Below are 21,934 nucleotides of genomic sequence, written 5' to 3'. Positions count from 1 at the left end.
ATACATACATACATACACTCAGCTTTATATATTAGATATCTATTTATGTGTGTATATATATATATATAGATATATACATAGATATATATTTATAACTTTATATATATAATATATACACATATATGCTTATATTAATAAAATTATATTTTATATATAATATAATAATCTAATTGTATATATATATATATATATATACACATATATCCGTATATATATATATATATATATATATATATATATATTTATTCATAAGTTTATATATATAATATATACATATGCTTATATTAATAAAATTATATTTTATATATAATATAATAATCTAATTGTATAATACAATATATTTTATATATATATTTTTTTATATATAAATATATATAACATATTGTATTATACAATTAGATTATTATATTACATATAGAATATAATTTTATTAATATAACCATAAATATGTATAAATTATATATATATAAACTATATAAGCTGACGTGCCAGGAAAGATGCAGGCTCACCATACGAGCCCGTGTCAAAGGGAAGTGTGCAACCTAAGATGTACTAGTACGTCGTATTTTGTGAAGGGGTTAACCATTTTTATCATTGTTAATTTTGCTTCTCCATGGCCAAGTATTTGGCACCTAATGAGTTAACTTTGCTTAAGTCCAAGTAGGTGTTTCCAGATAGTTTTCACTAGTGATATGTCGGTGGCAAGTCGTGACCGATGCGGCTCCCTGCTGTGACTGACAGGAGCCGGCACCCCGGTGACAGTGACTAAATTCTCCTAATATCTGTCACTGGGCGTAAAAAATCCGGTATTCAGTGGACAAAACTCCGCCCACTTGAATGAAACTCCGCCCACTCAGCAAATGAATTGGCCCATTGTGAGTGGGCGGGGTTTATCAGCGGGTGGTTGGGGTTTTGGCGGCATTAATATATTTTCAAATATGTGTTCACCTAGGATGAACCGTATCGCCAAAAAGAGCCGGACTTCCTCTTCCTGTATGATGCAGACCAATCATAACCAGGCAGCAACACTCCAACTAACTGTCATTATATGACTGGTCGTAACCATGGATACCTAAGCTACTGCAATGCCCTGCACATAAGGTAGGCAACATAGCTAATCAGGAGAACTGTACTACAGTTCTAATTGGAGGTATTTGCTATGTTGATTACCTCATGTGCAGGGCATTGCAGTAGCTTAAGAATCCATAATTATGGCCACAAGCAGCTAACTGTTACAATATAAGTGGTCATAACCATGGATACCTAAGCTGCAATGCCCTGCATATAAGGTAGGTAACATAGCTAATCAGGAGAACTATACTATATTTCTAATTGGAGGCACTTGCTATGTTGATTACCTCCTGCGCAGGACATTGCAGTAGCTTAAGTATCCATAATTATGGCCACAAGCAGCTGTCACTATATAAGGTTTCATAACCATGACTACCAAAGTTGCAATGCCCTGCACATGAGGTAAGCAACGTAGCTAATCAGGAGAACTATACTACATTTCTAATTGGAGGTATTTGCTATGTCTCTTACCTCATGTGCAGGGTGTTGTAGCTTAGGTATCCATGATTAGGGCCACAAGCAACTAACTGTCACTATATAAGTGGTCATAACAATGAATACCTAAGCTGCAATGCCCTGCACATGAGGTAAGCGACATAAATTCTGACTGGCGACCGCTCCATGCAGCTGGTTTTGAATCCCCTATTAAATCGATGGCTGGACCATATATGACAAGCTTTTCTCTCCCCCCCTCCCCCGCCCCCATTCACCTTTTGTGCCTCCCCTACTCCCTCATAGACTGTAAGCTTACAAGCAGGGTCCTGGTATCTGAATTTTGTTATTTTGTAATGTCTCATGTTCTCTGTACACGTCTCCTCTGAAATGTAAAGCTCTGTGAAATATGTTGCCGCTAAATAAATAAAAAAAATTATAATTATTTTTATTATAGCTAATCAGGAGAACTATGCTATATTTCTAATTGGAGGCATTTGCTATGTTGATTACCTCATGCGCAGGGCATTGCAGTAGCTAAAGTATCCAAGATTATGGCCTCAAGCAGCTGTCACTATATAAGTGGTCATAACCATGAATACCTAAGCTGCAATGCCCTGCACATGAGGTAATCGACATAACTAATCAGGAGAACTATACTACATTTCCAATTGGAGGTATTTGCTATGTCTCTTATCTCATGCGCAGGGCCACAAGCAGCTAACTGTCACTAGATAAGTGGTCATAACCATGGATACCTAAGCTGCAATGCCCTGCACATGAGGTAAGAAGCATAGCTAATCAGAAGAACTTACTTCATTTCTAATTGTAGGTATTATAATATTATTATTACACCTACTACATATTGGGATAGGATCTTGGAGATGGGAATAGTTTTTTAACCTAAAAGGACCATGCAAGAAGACATGAGGTAAGCACATGAGGTAAGCAACATAGCTAATCAGGAGAACTATGCTATATTTCTAATTGCAGTAGCTTAAGTATCGATGAATATGGCCACAAGAAGATAACTGTCACTATATAAGTGGTCATAACCATGCATACCTAAGCTGCAATGCCCTGCACATGAGGTAAGAAACATAGCTAATCAGGAGAACTAAACTACATTTCTAATTGTAGGTATTATAATATTATTATTACACCTACTACATATTGGGATAGGATCTTGGAGATGGGAATAACCCTTTAAGCTAAAAGGGGCATGCAAGAAGACATGAGGTCAGCACATGAGGTAAGCAACATAGCTAATCAGGAGAACTATACTATATTTCTAATTGCAGTAGCTTAAGTATTCATAATTATGGACACAAGCAGCTGTCACTACATAAGTGGTCATAACCATGGATACCTAAGCTGCAATGCCCTGCACATGAGGTAAGAAACATGGATAATCAGGAGAACTATACTATATTTCTAACTGCAGTAGCTTAAGTATCCATGAATATGGCCACAAGAAGCTAACTGTCACTATATAAGTGGTCATAACCACGCATACCTAAGCTGCAATGCCCTGCACATGAGGTAAGAAACATGGCTAATCAGGAGAACTAAACTACATTTCTAATTGTAGCTGTTATTATTTTTTTATTATTTATTATTATACCTACTACATATTGGGATAGGATCTTGGAGATGGGAATAGTTTTTTAACTTAAAAGGGACATGCAAGAAGACATGAGGTAAGCACATGAGGTAAGCAACATAGCTAATCAGGAGAACTATACTACATTTCTAATTGGAGGTATTTGCTATGTTGATTACCTCATGTGCAGGGCATTGCAGTAGCTTAAGTATCCATATTTATGGCCACAAGCAGCTGTCAGTAAATAAGTGGTCATACCCATGAATACCTAAGCTGCAATGCCCTGCACATGAGGTAAGACACAAAACTAATCAGGAAATCTATGTTACTTTTCCAATTGGACGTATTTTCTATGTTGATTACCTCATACGCAGGGCATTGCAGTAGCTTAAGTATCCATGATTATGGCCACAAGCAGCTGTCACTATATAAGTGGTCATAACCATGGATACCTAAGCTGCAATCCCCTGCACATGAGGTAAGAAACATAGCTAATTAGGAAAACTATACTACATTCCTAATTGTAGGTATTATTATTTTTTTATTTTTTTTATTATTATTATTATTATTATTATTATACCTACTACATATTGGGATAGGATCTTGGAGATGGGAATAGTTTTGTAACTTAAAAGGAACATGCAAGAAGACATGAGGTAAGCAACATAGCTAATCAGGAGAACTATACTATATTTCTAATTGCAGTAGCTTAAGTATTCATAATTATGGACACAAGCAGCTGTCACTACATAAGTGGTCATAACCATGGATACCTAAGCTGCAATGCCCTGCACATGAGGTAAGAAACATGGCTAATCAGGAGAACTATACTACATTTCTAATTGGAGGTATTTGCTATGTTGATTACCTCATGCGCAGGGCATTGCAGTAGCTTAAGTATCCATATTTATGGACACAAGCAGCTGTCACTAAATAAGTGGTCATACCCATGAATACCTAAGCTGCAATGCCCTGCACATGAGGTAAGCCACAAAACTAATCAAGATATCTATGTTACTTTTCCAATTGGACGTATTTTCTATGTTGATTACCTCATGCGCAGGGCATGGCAGTAGCTTAAGTATCCATGATTATGGCCACAAGCAGCTGTCACTATATAAGTGGTCATAACCGTGGATACCTAAGCTGCAATGCCCTGCACATGAGGTAAGAAACATAGCTAATCAGGAGAACTATACTATATTTCTAATTATAGGTATTATTATGTTATTATTACACCTACTACATATTGGGATAGGATCTTGGAGATGGGAATAGTTCTTTAACCTAAAAGGGACATGCAAGAAGACATGAGGTAAGCGACATAGCTAATCAGGAGAACTATACTATATTTCTAATTGGAGGCATTTACTATGTTGATTAACTCATGTGCAGGGAATTGAAGTAGCTTAAGTATCCATGATTAAGCCACAAGCAGCTGTCATTATATAAGTGGTCATAACCGTGGATACCTAAGCTGCAATGCCCTGCACATGAGGTAAGAATCTTAACTAATCAGGAGAACTATACTATATTTCTATTTGCAGTAGCTTAAGTGTCCATGAATATGGCCACAAGAAGCTAACTGTCACTATATAAGTGGTCATAACCACGGATACCTAAGCTGCAATGCCCTGCACATGAGGTAAGCGACATAGCTAATCAGGAGAACTAAACTACATTTCTAATTGTAGGTATTATAATATTATTACACCTACTACATATTGGGATAGGATCTTGGAGATGGGAATTGTTCTTTAACCTAAAAGGGACATGCAAGAAGACATGAGGTAAGCAACATAGCTAATCAGGAGAACTATATTATATTTCTAACTGCAGTAGCTTAAGTATCCATGATTATGGCCACAAGCAGCTGTCACTATATAAGTGGTCATAACCATGGATACCTAAGCTGCAATGCCCTGCACATGAGGTAAGCAACATAGCTAATTAGGAAAACTATACTACATTCCTAATTGTAGGTATTATTATTTTTTTATTATTATTATTATTATTATTATTATTATTATTCCTACTACATATTGGGATAGGATCTTGGAGATGGGAATAGTTTTGTAACTTAAAAGGAACATGCAAGAAGACATGAGGTAAGCAACATAGCTAATCAGGAGAACTATACTATATTTCTAATTGCAGTAGCTTAAGTATTCATAATTATGGACACAAGCAGCTGTCACTACATAAGTGGTCATAACCATGGATACCTAAGCTGCAATGCCCTGCACATGAGGTAAGAAACATGGCTAATCAGGAGAACTATACTACATTTCTAATTGGAGGTATTTGCTATGTTGATTACCTCATGCGCAGGGCATTGCAGTAGCTTAAGTATCCATATTTATGGCCACAAGCAGCTGTCACTAAATAAGTGGTCATACCCATGAATACCTAAGCTGCAATGCCCTGCACATGAGGTAAGCCACAAAACTAATCAAGATATCTATGTTACTTTTCCAATTGGACGTATTTTCTATGTTGATTACCTCATGCGCAGGGCATGGCAGTAGCTTAAGTATCCATGATTATGGCCACAAGCAGCTGTCACTATATAAGTGGTCATAACCGTGGATACCTAAGCTGCAATGCCCTGCACATGAGGTAAGAAACATAGCTAATCAGGAGAACTATACTATATTTCTAATTATAGGTATTATTATGTTATTATTACACCTACTACATATTGGGATAGGATCTTGGAGATGGGAATAGTTCTTTAACCTAAAAGGGACATGCAAGAAGACATGAGGTAAGCACATGAGGTAAGCAACATAGCTAATCAGGAGAACTATACTATATTTCTAATTGGAGGCATTTACTATGTTGATTACCTCATGTGCAGGGAATTGCAGTAGCTTAAGTATCCATGATTAAGCCACAAGCAGCTGTCATTATATAAGTGGTCATAACCGTGGATACCTAAGCTGCAATGCCCTGCACATGAGGTAAGAATCTTAACTAATCAGGAGAACTATACTATATTTCTATTTGCAGTAGCTTAAGTATCCATGAATATGGCCACAAGAAGCTAACTGTCACTATATAAGTGGTCATAACCACGGATACCTAAGCTGCAATGCCCTGCACATGAGGTAAGCGACATAGCTAATCAGGAGAACTAAACTACATTTCTAATTGTAGGTATTATAATATTATTACACCTACTACATATTGGGATAGGATCTTGGAGATGGGAATAGTTCTTTAACCTAAAAGGGACATGCAAGAAGACATGAGGTAAGCAACATAGCTAATCAGGAGAACTATATTATATTTCTAACTGCAGTAGTTTAAGTATCCATGATTATGGCCACAAGCAGCTGTCACTATATAAGTGGTCATAACCATGGATACCTAAGCTGCAATGCCCTGCACATGAGGTAAGCAACATAGCTAATCAGGAGAACTATACTACCATATATTTCTAATTTCAGTAGCTTAAGTATCCATGATTATGGCCACAAGCAGCTAACTGTCACTATATAAGTGGTCATAACCATGGATACTTAAGCTGCAATGCCCTGCAGATGAGGTAAGAGATATAGCTAATCAGGAAAACTATGCTACATTTCTAATTGTAGGTATTATAATATTATTACACCTACTACATATTGGGATAGGATCTTGGAGATGGGAATAACCCCGTTAACCTAAAAGGGGACATGTGAGAAGACAAATTGATCGCAATGGCCGCTGATCTAATGTTTGATATAGGACTTTTGTTTCCTGGAGGAAATGTTGATCTTTTCTTGACGTACAATGACTTCTAAATATTTCTGAACTGCGTCTAATGATTTTCCATCCGGAGAAGTAAATTAAGCAAAGCGTAGGAAATGATCTCCTGATTTATTATGGGCCTGTAGGGCGACACATACCCAGACAGCCTTGTATATACAGATACATATATACAGGCACACCCTCCGCCCTCCCTCCTCCTTCAAGTTTTACTTCTGCTTAGCTGAGGGGAACAGGCTGGCTCTTACTCACGGGGAATGAGAAGAAAACACATAAAGACATACAGAGCCAAGGAGACAGCGAAGAACCTATAACCCAGGGGCGCAGGGGGTCACCGTGAGCGAGACTGGCCAGGAGCGCCCATCAGATTCAGACCGGGGGCAACTGTCAGTCACCAGCAGGAAAGACAGAGGTAGATTGACACTTCACTATAGAGAAAGGAGCTGTCAGTGACAGGCGAGGGTAGAGCTAGAAGAACAGAGACCGTCCTCTTCTCCGAAAGTCAGGAAAAGTTTCAATAGGAAAGAGAAGACGAGAAAAGCAAGAAAAAAGTTGGGTTTTACGAAAAGTGACAGCGAGCGCGTGAACGACTGAGAAAAGCCCACAGGAAGGGAGAGGCGACGAAGAGAGTCAACTGAGTCACCGCCAGCGAGAAGACAGCCAACATTCGTGTCCATCATCACCATGCTGGAGACTGTCAGAGACCGCCACTGAGAGAGAGACAGCCATGACTTCAGTATGGAAGAGACTGCAGCGTACCGGCAAGAGAGCGTCCCGCTTCCAGTTCGTGGCCTCTTACCAGGAACTTATATTAGAGTGTACCCAGAAATGGTGAGATGACACCTTACCCCACAGCCCGCTGTGTATATGAGATGTCTGGCAATATGATACGCGTGTTATTGTGCGGAGTGAATGCGCAGATGTCATTATATGGCTATATACCATACGCTACATCTTTACAGTATATGCCGAGGTCTATATACATGTGCTCACAGTAACGCGTGATGTCATTCCCCACGTACGAGCGTAAGGACTCTATAGTATTAGGTGCCTGGGATAAAATACTACTAAATTGCTGTTTTATCAAGTTTATATCGGAAGGTCGAGGACTGACGTTACTTTTTTGTTTACACCTTTGTTGCTACTTATATACATGTGCTCAAAGTAGCGCGTGATATCATTCCCCACATACAAGCTCAGGGACTCTATTTTATACGAGCTCAAGGGACTCTATAGTATTAGGTGCTTGTGATAAAATACTACTAAATTGCTGTTTTATCAAGCTTATATCGGAAGGTCGTGGCTTGACGTTACTTTTTTGTTTACACCTTTGTTGCTACTTGTATACATGTGCTCACAGTAGCGCGTAATGTCATTCCCCACATACGAGCGCAGGGACTCTATAGTATTAGGCCGTTGTGATAAGATATTACTAAATTGCTGTTTTATCAAGTTTATATCGGAAGGTCGAGGATTGACGTTAATTTTTTGTTTACACCTTAGTTGCTACTTATATACATGTGCTCACAGTAATGCGTGATGTCATTCCCCACGTACAAGCGCAAGGACTCTATAGTATTAGGTGGCTGTGATATCAGAAGGTCGAGGAATGACGTTACTTTTTTGTTTACACCTTTGTTGCTACTTGTATACATATGATTGTTGTACGTATACCCTCTTTCACTTGTAAAGCGCCAAGGAATAAATGGCGCTATAATAATAAATAATAATAATAATATGCTCACAGTAATGCGTGATGTCATTCCCCATGTATGAGCGCAGGGGCTCTATAGTATTAGGTGCCCGGGATAAAATATTACTAAATTGCTGTTTTATCAAGTTTATATCGGAAGGTCAAGTATTGACGTTACTTTTTTTGTTTACACCTTTGTTGCTACTTATATACATATGCTCACAGTAACGTGTGATATCATTCCCCACGTACAAGCGCAGGGACTCTATATAGTATTAGGTGGTTATGATAAAATATTACTAAATTGCTGTTTTATCAAGTTTATATCGGAAGGTCAAGTATTGACGTTACTTTTTTTGTTTACACCTTTGTTGCTACTTGTATACATGTGCTCAAAGTAGCGCGTGATATCATTCCCCACGTACAAGCGCAGGGACTCTATAGTATACAAGCTCAAGGCACTCTACACTATTAGGCTGTTGTGATAAAATATTACTAAATTGCTGTTTTATCAAGTTTATATCGGAAGGTCCACGGCTTGATTTTACTTTTTTGTTCACATCTTTGTTGCTACTTACCGTATATACATGTGCTCACAGTAACACGTGATATCATTCCCCACATACAAGCGCAAGGACTCTATAATATTAGGCCGTTGTGATAAAATATTACAAAATTGCTATTTTATAAAGTTTATATCGGAAGGTCAAGGCTAGACGTTACATTTTTGTTTACACCTTTGTTGCTACTTGTATACATGTGCTCACAGTAACGCGTGATATCATTCCCCATGTGCGAGCTCAGGGACTCTATAGTATTAGGTGGTTATGATAAAATATGACTAAATTGCTGTTTTATCAAGTTTATATCGGAATGTCGCGGCTTGGAGTTACTTTTTGTTTACACCTTTTGTTGCTACTTATATACATGTGCTCACAGTAACGCGTGATATCATTCCCCACATACAAGCACAAGGACTCTATAGTATTAGGTGGTTGTGATATCAGAAGGTCGTGGCTTGACGTTACTTTTTTGTTTACACCTTTGTTGCTACTTGTATACTTGTGCTCACAGTAACGTGTGATATTACCTACGTACGAGCTCATGGACTATAGTATTAGGTGCCTGGGATTAAATACTACTAAATTGCTGTTTTATCAAGTTTATATCGGAAGGTCTAGGATTGACGTTATTTTTTTGTTTACACCTTTGTTGCTACTTGTATACATGTGCTCACAGTAACGCGTGATATCATTCCCCACGTACAAACGCAGGGACTCTATAGTATACGAGCTCAAGGGACTCTATAGTATTAGGCCGTTGTGATAAAATATTACTAAATTGCTGTTTTATCAAGTTTATATCGGAATGTCGCGGCTTGGAGTTACTTTTTGTTTACACCTTTGTTGCTACTTTTATACATGTGCTCACAGTAACGCGTAATATCATTCCCTACGTATGAGCTCAGGGACTCTATAGTACTAGATGTTCATGATAAAATTTTACTAAATTGCTGTTTTATCACATTTATATCGAAAGCTTGCAGCTTGGAGTGACTTTTTTGTTTACACCTTTGTTGCTAATTTTTTTTACATATGCTCACAGTAGCGTGTGATGTCATTCTCCACGTACGAGCTCAGGGACTCTATAGTATTAGGTGCTTGTGATAAAATATTACTAAATTGCTGTTTTATCAAGTTTATATCAGAATATCGCAGCTTGGAGTCACTTTTTTGTTTACACCTTTGTTACTAACTTTTTACATGTGCTCACAGTAGCGCATAATATCATTCTCCACGTACGAGCGTAGGGACTCTATAGTATTAGGTGCTCGTGATAAAATATGACTAAATTGCTGTTTTATCACGTTTATATTGGAAGGTCCGCTGCTTGGAGTGACTTTTTTGTTTACACCTTTGTTGCTAATTTTTTTACATGTGCTCACAGTAACGCGTGATGTCATTCTCCACGTATGAGCGCAGGGACTCTATAGTATTAGGTGCTCGTGATAAAATATGACTAAATTGCTGTTTTATCACGTTTATATCGGAAGGTCGCTGCTTGGAGTGACTTTTTTGTTTACGCCTTTGTTGCTGGTGCGACTTGCAGAGCATCTTTGGTGTCATATGTCTTTATGGGATGTGATTTTGGAGTCTCGTCACGTTTGAAATTTATTTTTGCTTAGAAAAGGTATTTTTCAAAATGTAAGTAACGGGCACGATGTCTGGAATTAAAGCCAAAAGCAATATGTTACTTTATACCTGCCAAAAAAAAGACTTAACATGACAGTTAAGTCAGCGATTGTATGTAATTAAGTGCAAAAGGTGCCATCTATTGTCACGTACCTGCTGCGAAATAGTGATATAAGGGTTCTTCAGCTATCTCGTGTCATCCGGTGATCATTTCACCACTGGGGGCGCTGTTCCATTTGCCCTTGTTGAGAAATCAGACATGCCCGATAAACCGTTGTCTGGTGCCGCCATTCACATTAGACTGTCGATATCGGCAGGTTCGGCCGACGTAAGGCTCATGTGTATGGGGGCCTCAAGGGTCATCTTTATTGACTGACTTTCTTAACTTCTAAGTGTTTTATTGACTCCCTAATGATAGAAAAGAACAGGTTTTGGTGACCTTTGTGTCCTTTGGTCATGTTGTTGTGGACACTTTCTGGATGGGCCTTGGTGAGTAATCACTGATGAAGCCAGAGACAAACAAGCTCCGGCTTGGCCCCGGCTGTAGTCACACTGTCTTCAGGAATGCAGGCCTTTTTTGGGGATTTTAAACTGTGTGAAGGATTTAAGAATTTCCTTTCTGCTTTTGAGATCTTGAAAAATTAGGCTGCCATAAATTGGTTTCTAGAAGGTTTTCTTAAATTTTGTACCTGGCCTTTGCACTGGCCAACCAACGGCGCTAAATGACGACCAGTTACTTGTTTGCTGATCGGAGGCTGCCATTGTTCTGGACAGCACAATGCGCTGCTGAGATTGATTATCTTTTGTGCAGAAGGATAGATCATTTCACTCGGCCAATGAGGGTTTTCACGGTCATCGAGTAATCGTCGGCCTGTTTGGGCTGCACAGTTATTGGGAAATGAGCGTACGTGGTGGGGAGTGGACATAGAGTGCTAATAGAAGCTTTGGGAATTGTGTAACGCCCAGTAATAATATGCTATCACAGTATTTATAGGATGACCTCAAGTTGGCCAGTCACATGGTGGCCGATCGTGGTCTACCAAATTAACTATAGGCCACCATGTGTATTGTATGGGGGCAGTCAAAAGAGATAGTGGTCTACCAAATTAACTATTTCTTTTGACTGCCCCCATACAATACACATGGTGGCCGATAGTTAATTTGGTAGACCACTATCTCTTTTGACTGCCCCCATACAATACACATGGTGGCCGATAGTTAATTTGGTAGACCACTATCTCTTGACTGCCCCCATACACATGGTGGCCAATCATTCATTTGTTAGACCGCTATCTCTCTTGACTGCCCCCTTACACATGGTGGCCAACAGTTCTTTTGATAGACCGCTATCTCTCTTGACTGCCCCAATAGACATGGTGGTCAATAGTTCATTTGGTAGACTGCTATCTCTCTTGACTGTCCCCATACACATGGTGGTCAATAGTTAATTTGATAGACCGCTATCTCTCTTGACTGCCCCCATAGACATGGTGGTTGATAATTCATTTGGTAGACCGCTATCTCTCTTAACTGCCCCATACACTTGGTGGTCAATAGTTCATTTGGTAGACCGCTATCTCTTGACTGCCCCCATACACATGGTGGTCAATAGTTAATTTGATAGACCGCTATCTCTCTTGACTGCCCCCATAGACATGGTGGTTGATAATTCATTTGGTAGACCGCTATCTCTCTTAACTGCCCCATACACTTGGTGGTCAATAGTTCATTTGGTAGACCGCTATCTCTTGACTGCCCCCATACACATGGTGGCCAATCGTTCATTTGTTAGACCGCTATCTCTCTTGACTGCCCCCTTACACATGGTGGCCAACAATTCATTTGATAAACCACTATCTCTCTTGACTGCCCCAATAGACATGGTGGCCGATAGTTCATTTGGTGGACCGCTATCTCTCTTGACTGCCTACGTACACATGAGCGCTAGACTTGGCCAAGCCTTGATGAGTTTTCAATGGGGACATAGAAGAAAGCTGCTGCAAGACATTTCTGCCAGCTGCTTAGCTTCCCAAGAAACACAAGGATTGGGCATAGAAGTTCTAACTAGTCTCCTCCGACAGATGGAGAGTCAGGAGGCCCCTATACACATCACATGGTCGAAAATTATCAGATTTGGCCACATTTTTGGCAATGTCCATTGGGGCCTTTAGACTTGATGACTTATATTAAATGCTGCAATGAAGGAGAAGGAACCTTTGCTTCCTCTACATCAGGATTCTGTCTTGAGGTTTCTTAATATCGATGGTTCCTTATTTTTCAGCCCTACAGAAGCAGCTGAAAACTTTATTTTAACCTCTTCTCTTTGAGGCCTAGTTAGGCGCCAAGGCCAGGGAGTGGCTGCAGTCCTTGCACCCCTTAACGCCTCTCCACCCCTCCAACTTGTGGCTTAAATGACATTTCAAGATATTTTTGATAAGGCGAAAGGTGGAGCAGATCACTGAAAAACATGAGGCGACGGCTTTCAGTTCCTAAACTGCCCTAGTAAAATTCTAAGTACAGTCTGATCGTGAACTGCAGAAGAAGATATAGGCTCCTCGTATGCACCCCTGGTCTACATATTGGCACTCTTATGTATGTACATGTGTGAACACTGTCATATGTAGTGGTTTGGATCCACATTATTTTCATAAGACAAGGTTGGATAATCGCTACTATTTTTCCTCACTTTTCACCCCAACATTCGAGACTCCATCAAGGGCTTCTGTTTGAAGACCCAAAAATTGGGATTTGGACATAAACCCCAAGAGAGGCAAACTGAGTAACTTTGCCCTTCATCTGGCTTCCATGCCGGTGGCGTCCGGCTTTTTTAGGCACACACAGAAGAGTCGTAGTACGCACCTCTTTGGGTTCCCCTACAAAGACCGACACTTTGGGAGCAGAGGCCGGACAGTATTTGCAGAACCTTAGGTAGAACCTTTCATTCATGAGCAAGCATGTTGTCCAACAGGGGGGACGCACGTCAAGTCCAAAGAATCCAATTGGAACAGAACATACCAGAGTCAAAAAATGGACAGCATCCCAACAGTTGAAGAGATAAATCCACTTTCTTTAATCTGTCATAATGGTGACATTTCGACCAATAATAGGTGTATGCTTGATAAAGAACCTATTATAGGTCGAAACGTCGCAAATGTGACACATTAGATTGAACTCTTCACCCATTAGAGTACAAAATGAGTCTGCTTCATTATAGAAAATGGCTCTACTAGGGTTCTGTTGTTCACTCTCCCCAGAGAAGCCCTTAAAGGGGTTGTCCAGGACTTTAAAATTGATGGCCTGTCCTCAGTATAATCAGCAATGTCTGATCAGTAGGGTTGCGACACCCTGCACCCTCGCCGATCAGCTATTCTTGATGCCACCAACAGCCGCAACTAATCAGTTGCGGAGCTGAACAGCGCCATCTACTGTATAGTGGCCGCGGCCGGGTACTGCACATTGATTCGAACAGGGAGCGGATGCGCAGTACCCAGCTGATCGAAGGGGGTGCCGGGTAACGCCCCTTCCCCACACCGATTAGACATTGATGATTATCCTGAGGATAGGCCATCAGTTTTAAAGTCCCCTTTAACAGAGTCTTGGACGTGGGTTCACACGTAATGTGAACACAGCCCAATGCTGTAATGCTTTTAGTAATACTAAGTAACTGAAGGGTGGACCCTCAGGCTACAGTCCCACGATGAGCACTTGGTGCTTTTTTACGTTGCATATTTTCTATACCAATTAGTTACATTAGATTATTTGCATTTTTTATTGTGTTTTTATCACATTTTTTCTTCTTCATTTTTCCACTCTTTTTAGTATGTCATATTGTAAGTTTAAATACTTATTATTTATTGATAGTCATGTGGAGAGTAAATGCATTAGTGCGGACATGCAATAAAAACGTGGGGTGTTTTTTTTTTAGATTTTATTAAAATTCACAATTGAACTGCATATCAGTTTAAAGGGAACCTGTCACCAGAATTTTCGCTATTAAACTAAAAGAATCCCCTTCTGCAGCTCCTGGGCTGCATTCTAAGAAGGTTCATCTTGCTACTGGCCCACATAACTTTATAAAATATTACCATTTGCTATGGTAATGAGGTTTGCTGGCCCCGGGGGTGGGCTGTATTTCGTCAGTTATCCCCCCTCCTGCTGCTGTCTGCCGTCCCCCTGTGTTCATTTACATAGATGAGGCCGCCGCCCACACCTTTCGCAGTGCTCCGGGAGTCTCGCGCATGCGCAGTGGCACTATCGCGGGACTGAGCACTGTTTTCAAATCGCGAGCGCCGGTGATGTTATTGCGCAGACGCGAGATTATGGGCAGCTCTGTGAATGTCATCACCAGCGTCATCCAAGTCCCCGTCCATAATCTCGCGTCTGCGCAATAACATCACCGGTGCTCTCGATTTGAAAACAGTGCTGTCCAGCGATAGTGCCATTGCGCATGCGCGAGACTCCTGGAGCACTGCGGAAGATGAGGGCGGCCTCATCTATGTAAATGAACACTGGGGGACGGCGAACAGCAGCAGGAGGGAGGATTACAGACGAAATACAGCCCGCCCCCGTGGCAAGGAAACCTCATTACCATAGCAAAAGGTAAGATTTTATAAAGTTGTTATGTAGGTCTGAAAGGGGGGCCAGTAGCGAGATGAACCTTCTTAGAATGCAGCCCGGGAGCTGCAGAAGGGGGTTCTTTTAGTTTAATAGCGAAAATTCTGGTGACAGGTTCCCTTTAAAAAAAAACACAAAAAACAGTGTAGTCTGGAAGTCTCAAACACTCCCCCTTCTGTGAGCTGATCCATTTAACTGCTGGGGAGGGGGAGTGTCATCGACAACCACCGTACAGAATGCATTGTCTAGCCTGAGACACTCCCCCCGGTCTTAGATGGACCAATCAAGAGTCGGGGGCGTGTCTCGGACCTCCAGAGGACACTGTGGATGCGGGCAGCCATTCTATAAAACGGAAAAGGACTAGAAATGAGAGAAATTACACCAGAAAGAATGAAAAGAGGGAAGCGGGCTATTTCTTCTTGTCTTACTAAACAATTTTTGTTTAAAATAAGGAAACGCAAATAGTATATTCTCTAAGTTAGCACATTTCAACATATCCCCACCCCCTCCTGGACCATGGCCGCCTTAAATTTGCTGGATTAGGGGAACTTAGAACCTATTATTAGTCATGAGTTGTCCAGAAGACACAAAGAAACAGGACTGCCACCTGTACAGTCACAATGGGATAGATTTAGGGGTTTGCCATTTTTTTAGGGGTCCCTTTAAGCTAAAAGCTTGAGAATTATTGCAACAAGCCTATCTGTAAGACTAGCGAGTGATCAACATCTATCCCGATTCTCAGATCCCAGGACCCGCAATGGACAGGAGGCTGCACTTTCTTGGGTATCACAAGGAATAGATTTTCCAATGCATTTTTTACCCCTACGTTTTTCCTACCAAGAGATGCAGACATGGTAGAGAAATTTCTGCACCGAATCGTAGACTTGTGCACATAGCCTAAGTGATTTATAGTCCTGGTTCGAATTGCGCAAATAGTTTTATGTTGCTCCTGTCCAGCATACGGTCAGATCCTCCATCTTCAATTCTGTGGCATTTTACTAGGCCCTGTGATGTCATCGTATTACACTTCATCACGTCCGGTGATGCCTAGTGATTAAACCTTATACAATGTCATGATGTTGCGGGGCCTAGTAAGAGGCTCCCAGGATGTTGGGCAAAGGATGCCAGCTGCAGAAGTGATGACTGCCCTTGTCTGGCTGCCATGGGGGACTACACATTGAACCATGACAATGCAAATCTTGTATGAACTGGATGGGGACATAAACCAGGCTGGGGCCATTATGGGGACATATATACCACGATGGGGCCATTGTGAGAACATGTATACTGGGATGGGGCCATTATGGGGACATGTATACCAGGATGGGGCCATTATGAGGACATGTATACCAGGATGTAGTCATTATGGGGACATATATACCAGGATGTGGCCATTATGGGACATTTATAGAAGGATGGGACCATGTATACTAGGGTGGGGCCATTATGGGGACATATATATCATGATGGGGTCATTATGAAACATGTATACCAGGATGGGGCCATTATGGAGACATATATCTATACCAAGATGTGGACATATATACCAGGGTGGGGCCATTATGGGGACATATATATCATGATGGGGCCATTATGAAACATGTATACCAGGATGGGGCCATTATGGGGACATATATACCAGGATGTGGCCATTATGGGGACATATATACCAGGATGGGGCCAGGATGTGGAAATATACCAGCATGGGGCCAGGATGTGGAAATATACCAGCATGGGGCCAGGATGTGGAAATATACCAGCATGGGGCCAGGATGTGGACATATACCAGGATATAGCCATGATGGGGTCATATAGCAGGATGTTTCCACAATGAGGGCATATACCAGGATGGGGCCATGATTGAGACATATATACAAGGATAGGGCTATATATACCATGATGGACCATGAAGGGGACATATATACCAGGATGGGGACATATATCCCAAGATGGGGACATATATTCCAGGATATAGCCATGGTAAGATTATACACCAGGATGGAGGACATTTACCCGGAAGGGGCCCAGGGTGGGGGACATTAATACAGGATTGGGGGTCAGTCCTACACAATGACGGAAGGGTGGGACAACTAGTAATTCTTTATAGGATTTAGAACACTATAACGGCTCGCACATCTGACCAACATGTGGGGGGCCCAGTCTCAAAGTGTGCACCGGGGCCCATCAGACTGTAGTTACGCTGCAACTTACTATACTCTTCCCCCAGTGGCTAACAGATGAAAATCCAAACCCAGAGACCCACAACTCAGATTTCCCTACTGGGGCACATGGAGATTAATTTTCTAAAAAACCCTTTCATGTGAGCGCAGCACTTTGGTTTATATTGTGGAGTGAGTATATAGGGTGCAGCTGAGACGTTGCGTGCAGCCTTGGACTACATAGGATATACTCCTGAAGCTTGCCCTCCACACCTGCCGCAGCCTTCACCTTTGCTCTCGGTTATCTCGCTGAGTGACTCCTTCTCTTTCTCATTATCTGCAGTAAATGTGTTTGTTCTCAGGAGCCAGGATTTGGGTTATTGTTACAGATGAAAGAATAAAATGAAGCAATGTGTACTGTGACATAAAGGCTGAGACCAGTGACCTTCTTCCATGCATCTCATGCACGTGACCCTTTGTTTCATAAATCAGATTTCCCCCTTTTTAACAAAGGCACTGTTGTTGTGCACAGGTCATATCGAGTAATTAGGCTATGTGCACACACTGCGTTTTTTTGACGCTGCGTTTTTGTGCGTTTTTGGCCGCTAAAAACGCACAAAAACGCACCTGCGTCGAAAAACGCGGCAAAAAACGCACGCGTTTTGCTGCGTTTTGCTGCGTTTTTGCTCACTGCGTCCTTATGCGTTTTTTATCAGTGAACAAAAAAAAAAAGGTCTGATGTCATTTCCTTCTTCAATGTGTTCTTCATTCTCCACTAGTGTATGCAGAAGAGCAGACAGCTGCAGAACTACAAGGCTCGGCATCCTCCATCCAATAGTGTATGCAGGAGAGCAGACAGCAGCTGTCGAACTACAAGGCTCAGCATCCTCCTTCCAGGACTGTATGCAGGATTTCTTTGCCCCCCCAAACAAAAAAAATGACGTGGGCTTCGCCATATTTTTGTATGCTAGCCGGGTACAGCAGGCAGGTACGGGCTGCCCCCAACCCCCAGCTGCCTATTTGTACCCGACTGGGAACCAAAAATATAGGGAAGCCCTTTTTTTTTAAATTATTTCATGAATTTCATGAAATAATTTAAAAAAAAAATGACGTGATCTTCGCCCAATTTTTAAGTCCAGCCGGGTACAACTAGGCAGCTGGGGATTGGAATCCACAGTGCAGGGTGCCCATGCTTTCTGGGCACCCCCGCTGTGAATTGCAGTCCCGCAGCCACCCCAGAAAATGGCGCTTTCATAGAAGCGCCATCTTCTGGCGCTGTATCCAACTCTTCCAGCTGCCCTGAAGCCAATAGTTTGTGTGTACGTCAAACCGGGTAACGCATCTAAAAGAAAATTACTAGAGAGCAGTAGAGTTGATCTGATCCCTTTGAGGAACCTTAGACCATAATGGCCCTCATAGAGTTTTCATAGAGCTGTTGGCCAAACGATGGATTGGCTGATCATTAGTGCGACGGCTATGACTCCAGACCCCACCATACACAGGAGCACTCGTTCTGGTGAAAGCTCCAGTGTGCTCTACTAGGAAGTCACCTCTCTCCAGTGGCTTGTTTCGCGGAGATAATGCCGGATCGAGTTGGGAGACCCTCATACACGAGACTGTCGGCAGAGCTCACCGATGTGTCCACTGTCTGCTAAGATCGTGGGGGGGAAGACCTATTTATACATTATTCCTCAAAAATCTGCTTGTCCTCTTATGATGAACATAAATGAAGTGTATTCATATACATTCCTGTCTGGAAATATTGACCAAGCCTCCTCCAGTCCTTGATGCTTTTATCATATATGTGTATAATTGTATTCATGTATTTTAGAGAATGTATTGTTATAGTATTTTTACACCATGCTCTTTGCCAAGAGTGCACAACATATTTTGGTCCAAGGACTGCATTGCCATACTGAAACAATCCCAAGGGTCGCAAAAAATAGTGTAAAGGGATAATTATATGAATACATCACCAGAACCATCATCAATACAAAACTACACCACCAAAACCAAGTTTTGAGTATATGAGGAGGATCTGGAGAGATTATGCTCAGTTTCTGCTCCAAAAAAATAAGTGTGAACATACGTTACTTTACACTGAGTTTTTGGAGCATAAGCAGAGCAAAGCTCATCAAATCCTTCACATAATCTCAAAACTCTTTAAGTTTTGAGTATTCTAAGGTTTCAAGATATAGCCATGAAGCTTGTTTTGGATTGTTACATGTGTACATCAGAGCCACCATCAGTACATAAAGCCAGCACAAGAACCACCATGAGTATGTGAATGCAGCACCAGAACCACCATCAGTACATGAATGCAGCATCAGACCCACTGTCAGCACATGAATGCAGCGCAAGAACCACCATAAGTACGTGAATGCAGCATCAAACCCACCATTAGTACATGAATGCAGTGCCAGAACCACCGTCAGTACATGATTGCAGCACTAGACACACCATCAGTATATGAACGCAGTGCCAGAACCACCATCAGTACATGAATGCAGTGCTAGAACCATCATCAATGTATGAATGCAGCACCATACCACCATCAGTACATGAATAAATCACCAAGCTTAGTACAGTGGTCAATTGCAATGTCAGGTCAGCCCCAGTACAATTGTATTGCATAAACCTACAACTTCCAGTATGCCTTTAACAATGGTGAGGAGATACCGGGAGTTAACAGTCATCAGACTGCGGACCAAACAGGAACCACAGAGCTGATGAGAGGCAGAAAAAAATCACATCCAGGTACCTTATAGGTGATACTTTTCTGAAGTCACTCCCATCCCTTTTGTCTCTATGTAATACAGTCGCCATGATGAGGTTTCACACCCAGAGCTCATCCCTGCAGGCCTCACTCTTCTCTGGTATTTTGCAGCACTTCCCAGCACAGTGCTCTTAAAAATAAAAGTATCTCCCCTACTGTGTCTCATTATCATCATGAACAGGATTCAAATGACAGATAAATCCTCTTTATACAATAAATAACATAGGACCAATTCACAATTAGTCGATGTCACAGCTCACCTCCTCCTCCTGTACAATAACTGATAACACCTGTATATACAGAAGATAACACAGGATCCATAATAGTTGATGTTACAGCTCACCTTCTTCTGTACAATGATAACATTTCCATTTACAGCGGATAAGACAGGATGACATTCACAATAGGTGATGTCACAGCTCCCCTCCTCCTCCTTCTGTACAATGACTGATAACACATCAATTTAAAGTAGATGACACAAGATCCACCGATCACAATAGGTGATGTCACAGCTCACCTCCTCCTCCTGTACATTGACTGATAATAACCTCACCTCTATATACAGTAAATAAAACAGGATCCAAAATTCACAATAGATGATGTCGCAGCTCACCTTCTCCTGTACAATGATTGAAACTCCTCTCTATACAGTAAATGTAGATAACACAGGATCCACCATTCACAATTGGTGATATCACAGCTCACCTCCTCCTCTAACTATGCAATGACTTATAACACCCCTATATACGGTAAATAAAACAGGATCCACCATTTACAATAGGTGATGTCACAGATCACCTACTCCCCTTCCTGTACAATGTCTAAAACTGCTCTCTACACAGTAGATGTAGATAACACAGGATCCACCATTCACAATAGGTGATATTCCAGCTCACCTCCGCCTCCTTCTGTACAATGTCTGATAACACCTCTATATACAGTAGATAACACAGGATCCACCATAAACAGGTGATATCACAGCTCACCTCCACCTCCTTCTGTACAATGACTGATAACACAGGATCCACCATACACAACAGGTGATATCACATCTCACCTCCACCTCCTTCTATACAATCACTGATTACACCTCTATATACAGTAGATAACACAGAATCCACCATACACAACAGGTGATATCACATCTCACCTCCACCTCCTTCTGTACAATTACTGATTACACCTCTATATACAGTAGATAACACAGGATCCACCATACACAACAGGTGATATCACAGCTCACCTCCACCTCCTTATGTACAATGACTGATAACACCTCTATATACAGTAGATAACACAGGATCCTCCATTCACAATAGTTGATATCACAGCTCACCTCCTCCCCATGTACAATTTCTGATAACACCTCTGTGTACAGTAGATAACCCAGGATCCTCCATTCACAATAGATGATGTCACAGCTCACCTCTTCCCCCTCTGTTCAAAATTGCCTCAGACAAAGAAACTGATGAAAGTAATGTAGCTTATTGATGCCTCCTCCCCTTTAAATACATGATTTTTTTGTGCTCACTGTTATCAGGAACTGTGCGCAGGAGCATAGTTCTTCTTTTCGGCAGTATCATATCCACTTAACCAGTTGTAGTCGGGTTTTTAGATGCGGAGACCAGTCGGGCTGATGCT

General features: G+C 41.3%; 1 protein-coding gene across 4 annotated transcripts in view; it reads left to right on the top strand.

Annotated features, from left to right (window-relative positions):
- The first annotated feature begins 7,056 nt into the window (after positions 1–7,056).
- Positions 7,057–21,934, top strand: part of EHBP1L1 (EH domain binding protein 1 like 1) — a 99,421-nt gene continuing 84,543 nt past the window's right edge. For all 4 annotated transcript variants that reach the window (XM_075326214.1, XM_075326212.1, XM_075326213.1 and 1 more), the window contains exon 1: positions 7,057–7,690. In XM_075326214.1, coding sequence (XP_075182329.1) covers positions 7,587–7,690 — 104 coding nt within the window. In that variant the 5' untranslated portion in view covers positions 7,057–7,586. The remainder of the gene's footprint in view (positions 7,691–21,934) is intronic.

Source organism: Anomaloglossus baeobatrachus, chromosome 10 (genome assembly GCF_048569485.1).
Source record: "Anomaloglossus baeobatrachus isolate aAnoBae1 chromosome 10, aAnoBae1.hap1, whole genome shotgun sequence".
Lineage (NCBI taxonomy): Eukaryota > Metazoa > Chordata > Amphibia > Anura > Aromobatidae > Anomaloglossus > Anomaloglossus baeobatrachus.
This window is presented reverse-complemented; position numbering and strand designations above follow the sequence as displayed.